The 6,248-nt window shown below is 41.2% G+C and overlaps 1 protein-coding gene across 1 annotated transcript in view; it reads right to left on the bottom strand.

Moving 5' to 3' along the window:
• Ccdc83 (coiled-coil domain containing 83) overlaps positions 1 to 6,248 on the bottom strand; it is a 62,152-nt gene that overhangs the window by 37,070 nt on the left and 18,834 nt on the right. Inside the window, exon 3 of the mRNA XM_004632608.2 lies at positions 5,488 to 5,572. Within this exon, the coding sequence (XP_004632665.1) occupies positions 5,488 to 5,572 (85 nt within the window). The remainder of the gene's footprint in view (positions 1 to 5,487; positions 5,573 to 6,248) is intronic.

Genomic DNA, 6,248 nt, shown 5'->3' with positions numbered 1-6,248 from the left:
TCCTGGTCATTCATTTGTATCCCCCTTTTTTTTGTTTAGTTTTGTCAGAGAAGGGTATTCCATTGTCATTTAAATATTGTAGGTGCATGAATTTAGAAAAATATTCCAATATAGTCCAGTAGTCCATAATAGTATTGGGTTTTCTGTAGGACTGGCAATGTCAGAAGTTGTTGATTTGAACCTTTTATTGCTCAGCATATTAATACAGATTTACTTTTTATACTTCATTTTTACATTTTTCTGCTGGATGGTTAACCAAGATAAAGCAAGACCTAAACAACAAGAAATGTATCTTTTGTATCTGATAAGGTCAGTCAAGTCCCCTCAGGATTTATCCTATTACCCTGTACAGTATTTTGCAGATCCTTTGTCAGTGTCAGCCATGTGAATGAGTCACAGCCATTGCTTGACCAATTTGCTGTCTGTGAAAGTCTGAGAGAATGGTTTCTCTTCATGTGACTCTCCTTAGGCACACTCTACATCATCAATCACTTTCCTCTTTGGCCCCATAAACTCCTTGATCAGAAAATTTGGGACACAACTGAGTTACATGATGTTATAGTACGGGTTCTTCTATGTCCTGAGTCTTCACTGACCTTGAAAGGCTAGGGCCAAAATGTTGGCTGTCCTTGCAGCCTTTCTTTTTCTCTAATTTTTAGTCTGCAAACTTAGGTTGTTAACCCTCCAGAAGAGAAGCTTATTATTATTATTACCCTACAACATAGGCAGTTGAGCTTAACCTCACTATCTATCTGAATATCAAATATCTTATACATAACATGGAACAGGTATTTTCCATCAAGTATTGATATGTTAAACTTTGAGTCCTGAAATTCAGGTGCAGATCTACGAAGTCTGAATTCATCCAGTTGTGCCTGACTTGGGTCTGGCTGCTGTGCTCAGCACCTTCCCGCAGCAGCTCTTGGAAGTGAACCTGTTGTGCCCCTCTGGCAAGATGTTCTGCTTATGGATTAGCTGGGTGGTTCTGGCCCCTAGTCACTCTGCAGTGACTTCAGCTGCAGAGTTTTACCCCATGCCTGTATGCCAGGCCTGGGCTGGGTCTGGAGGGGTCTAGGGGGCACAGGGGAGAGCAGAAGCTCTCCTACATACTTGCAGGGCCTGGGCTTGGGCTGGGTCAGGAGGGGTCCCAAAAGTGTGGGGTCCCGAGAGTGTGGTGGAAGGTCTCACTCACACAGTGGGCCTGGGCTGGGTCCAGAGAGGTCCAGCAGGTGCAGGGGAGGGTGGAAGCTCTCCCACACACTTGCCCCGCCTGGGCTTGGGCTGGGTCTGCTGGGGTCCCGAGAGTGCGGCAGAAGTTCTTCATGTAAATTTTTTTTATTTTCTTGTATACATATTTTAGTTACATATATGTTTGATGCCATTCATATTAAACTTGCCAAGCCCATATGAACTTCAAATGGAGAGAGGTATCTGACAACACATTCCAGAATTCAGTGTCTGAAGAGTTATTCTGAGCAATACATTAAAAGCAAATCTAGTTAGATGCACCTGTCAATGTGCAAACATGTTTCTTCTTTTTCTTTCACACCATCACTCTCTTAGGAGTCTGTGTCTGCAGTTCATAATGCATGTGTGTTGTAGAAAGTTGCTTCACATGTGTAAGGCACCTTAACTCTCTTTGCAGCCCTGCCCTCTGTCCTGCTCCCCTTCCTGTGTGAGACAGACCTGTCTTCTTCCTTCCTATTACTTCTCTGTTGTGTGTCTCTTTATGTGTACTTTGGGTTTCTCACTTAGGAGTCACCATCAAGACGCCAAATCTGTAAGAAACCTGGTCAGGCGGTGGACAGAATGGAACCACCGCACACTGCTGGTGGGAATACAAACTGGCATGGCCACGGGGAGACCAGGGTAGAGTCCCCAGAAATCAGTACTAGAAATTCTACGTGACCTAGCTATTCCCCTTGTAGGTACTCTACAGATGTATTAAAGACATAATAATACAGGGATACGGGCAAACCCATGTTTATAGTAGCTGTCTTAGTTATTTTTCTCTCATTGCTGGGACAAAATACCCAACACCCAGAATTAAGGAAGGAAAGGTTTATTTAGCTCACAGTTTGTGGAGGTCTCAGTCCATGCTCAGCTGGCTCCGAGGCAGAGGCACATGGCATAGAGCAGCTGTTCATGGCAACAGAAAACAGCAAAGAGCAAAGGGAGGGGCAGCAGCTGTGGCAGCTAGCAAACCCCCCTCCCCCTCCTTATATTGTATGCAGGTTACCCACCCCAGGACGGGTGTAGGACTCACACCCATAACCCCTGCATTGGATTATGAATTAATCACAAACTCTAGAAGCTGCGCCAATGACTGCATGAAGCTTTAGAGGGTCAACTAGATACAAACCATAACAGTAGCCAAATAGCTAACAGCTAAATCCTAGGAGCAGCTTATATGTCAATCAACAGAAAAATGAACAGAAATGTTTATTCTATGAAGAAAATCAAATAATTATTAAGGTAAACATATGAAAAATAGTAATATTTAATAACTAGGCTACTGAAAAAAGATTCTGTTTTCATAGACAGTCATATCACAAGCTTTACTCTTTCAAACTTATAAAAATAAGAAGTTTCCCCAATTGTGCAGAATTCCAGCCTACTATTCACCCAACTTTGCCTAAATGGTAACATCTTACATTATCATATGCTATTATTAAACCCAGGAAGTTGAAATTTATAAAATATCAACAAAATGACATATGTTATTTCTTTCAGCTTATATATGTACTTACTTTGTGTAGTGTCATGAAATTTTATCATATATATATATATATATATATATATATATAATGAATTATTACCAAATAGATGACATTTGAAGCCACAGTGTTAACTGAACTCCCTCCCCCTCCACTGGGAATTTAGAGTGACAGAAAAAAGTCTGAGGTCAGAACCCTGATAAATATGATTAAGGAACAGATCAAGGAAAAGTACAATGAATGAAAAACAAGAAAAAATGGTCAGAGAGGTGTTAGGAAATTTTGATATTACTGAGGAGAAAAAATTGTATCTTAATAATCAGTCACATTTATGGCCTCAAATTTTTTCCACTGCTGTTACCACAAATTCACTCAGCGACTATTTCTAAAAGCCTATTCAATCCAGGCTTTTCCAGAGAAACAGAAATAGATAAGATTTGATTGCTATTGCCTAAAAAGTTTTCATTTTAATAACAGAGTTCTATTTTTATACAATACTTCATCTTAGACTAAGAAATTTTGTGTGTGCGTGTATTTAGGACAGGCAGTACAGGGTGTACAGGGTCTCACTGTGTAGATCAGATTCATAGCGATCCTCTTATTTACAACCTACCAAGTGCTGGGATCACAAGCTCTCGCCACCATGCCCAGTCTGAATTGCTGTCTCAATGTGCCCCAGGGACAGGGCCAGCATGGTAGGCCAATAGACTAAGAAAATTTTTAAAAATCTAGTTAAGAGAAAAGTATACCAGGAAGAGGAAACATCTTGGGTGTCTCAGTTACTTTGCTTGTTGCTGACCAAAAATACCTGACACCCCCTAAGTTAAAAGAAGAAAGGTTTATTTCAGCTCACAATTTATAGAGGTTCAGCTCATAGCCAGCTGGCTCCAAGGCAGGGTGGTGTGGCAGAGGGGCATCACAAAGGAGAGGAGAAACAGCTCATGGTGTGGCAGGAGGCAGGCAGTAGCAAGCAACAGCAACAGCAACAAGCTTGCCTTCCTGCTCTCCTTTTTACATCTCATTCAGGCTATCGCCTGTTGACTGGCACCACCTACATCCAGCGTGAGGCTTCCACCATCTACACCCAGAACTGTGATAAACCCATTTCGTCATCACACACCCTAGGTCCAAACCCCTCAGAAGAACCCCATCTGTGGGAGCTCGAGGCTTTGTGGACATCTAGACCCAAGTCACTGCACTCACTAAAGGCATAACAGGAAAGAGACTCATTTTCCTAAGGCTGAAAAGAACCCACAGTAAACAGAGCATGGATCAGCTCCAGACAAGCTGAGACAGGTGAGTATGAACTAGATTTTTCAGGGCCCTGAAGACTTTAGTAAGGTCACAGACTTTATTTTCTGGGCCATAGGAAGTCACTGAAAGGTGTTAAGCATGGAAATGCTTACAGTACTCAAAGGGAAATTTTGGTTGCATGGTGAAAAATGTACTAGAGGGGAAGCTTGGGTTAGAGATGAAGATGAGGGTGTCTTTGATTAGGGCATCAGCAACATGAAGACAAAGAAATGGTGTTCAGATATACACAGTTAGAACTAGTCTCCCTCTCTCCATATTCCACTGCTGGGCCCAGTGGCTTGCAGACTTTGTCTCCTTCTTGACCTAACTTCTACGAAATAAGAAATCCAACTGCTTTTTACTCCAAACGATGGGACACTGGGGTGTGATGCCTTGGTCCTTGTCTCTGTACTTCCCACAGCCCCAGCTGGCCCTAGAGTCCTGGCGCTCACAGCCGTAGGATCTGCATCCTCTCTCATGCTCTGGGTCACTTACCACATGAAACCCGCCTCTAAGCTCCTAGGCTGGCCTCCCTCACTCTTATCCACAGACATGTTGCTGCTTTAGTCCTTGTGATGAATACCGACCCTTGAAAATTGTGACCGTATCAGATCCCCAATTATACCACCACCTACGTTACCAGGGCTTGTTCACCAGAGAAAATACTTGCTGATGAAGGAAAAATTTAGCCCTCTGGAAGAGGAATCTCCATTTCTCAAGAGGAAACCTGAAGCTTACACTAACTGCAGCCAAAAAAGACCTCATTAGTAAGTTGTATACTCAGGCTGTAGACACAAGACTCCATTAAAATTTGAAGATACAATCTTTATAAACAGAAGCCAAATAAAAGTTACCTGTGGAAGTTTCAGGCCCATAAAATAAATGTGTAAACACTGATAAAAAATGTTTCCTCATTCATGAGATGCTGTAAGGAATAAATTGTGTTAATTATCATTTATTATTTTTAAACTTTGTTTCTGTTGATCTTTAGTCCTGATAGACAAACACAGCACCCCTTTGATATTCATTTTAATCTATTTTTTTAAAAAAACAATATATCATTTTAAATATTCAGTCACTAACAACAGAGATTGTAGTTTTTAAGAGGTACTTACATCTGCATGCTCTCCGAAAACTTAGAAGAAACACTCACAGGTTAGAAACACAGAACTAGTGTTTTTATAGTTTGACTAAATAAGTCAAGTGGTAAAAGTGGTTTCAAAATGTTAAATTTTAAACTATTGTCTTTGGGAGCTAAATGACACAGCAAGCTGACTTCCACTGACACTGTGATCAGTATAATGGGAGCACTAGAGCACTCGGGCCTCCCATACACAAAGGACACAAATGAATTATAAGTCGGTTGATTACAAGCTTTGAAGATAATTTCCTAGGGCATGACTCATTGTAATTCAATTTCTGAAGCATATATGTAAATGCTTAATAGTTATTTAAAGGCTTTAAATTTTATACTCACCCTTTCGTGATACTTTTGGTTCTTTTCCCTAAGCTTCTTAATTTGAAACATAAATCTCTCTACTGAGTGTTCCTTTATTTGACGGCTGAGAATAAAGATAAGATAAGATGTGTTATAATTATTTAAGAAAAATTAACTAGATAAAATTTAAAGGGTAAATATTTGAATTTGAATATGTTATTAAAAACATTACAAAAGACCATTTAGCAATAAGAACCTTTCTGAAATGATTTGGATTTGTAGGGGGTAGGAAGGATGGGGATTGGAGACAACAACTTTATATTGAGCTACATCTCCAGCCTAATTTTAATTTTTTTTTTAATATATTTGATGGTTACAGGGTCTCACTATGCAGCTCAGACTCACAATGATCCTCCTGTTTTCAGCCTCCCCAGTGCCGGGATTGGGATTCCACGTGTGCACCACCACGCCCACCCATACTCTGTGGCAGTCTCAGTGTGCCCTGGGGGCAGGGCTGACACATCATGGGGTGCTGGGGACCGGATCCTGGTCCCTGCATCTCCCTAAGCTTGCCTAGGCAGGTACTTAGTCTGACGAACTATCTCGCTGGCCCCCTAATTTTAATTTTTTGATTTAAGACTGAATTTCACTAAATTGCCCCGACTGGCCTTGAACTTGCTGTCCTCTTGCCTCAGCTTTCCAGAGTTTTGGGATTACAGGTGTGCACCACCATACCTGGCAGTGTTAGATTTTTAAACCTACCTAATTCATTAAAAATACTGGAGAGGGCCTGGGCGCGC

This window comes from Octodon degus, unplaced genomic scaffold (genome assembly GCF_000260255.1).
Source record: "Octodon degus isolate 3935 unplaced genomic scaffold, OctDeg1.0 scaffold00049, whole genome shotgun sequence".
Taxonomy (NCBI): Eukaryota; Metazoa; Chordata; class Mammalia; order Rodentia; family Octodontidae; genus Octodon; species Octodon degus.
This window is presented reverse-complemented; position numbering and strand designations above follow the sequence as displayed.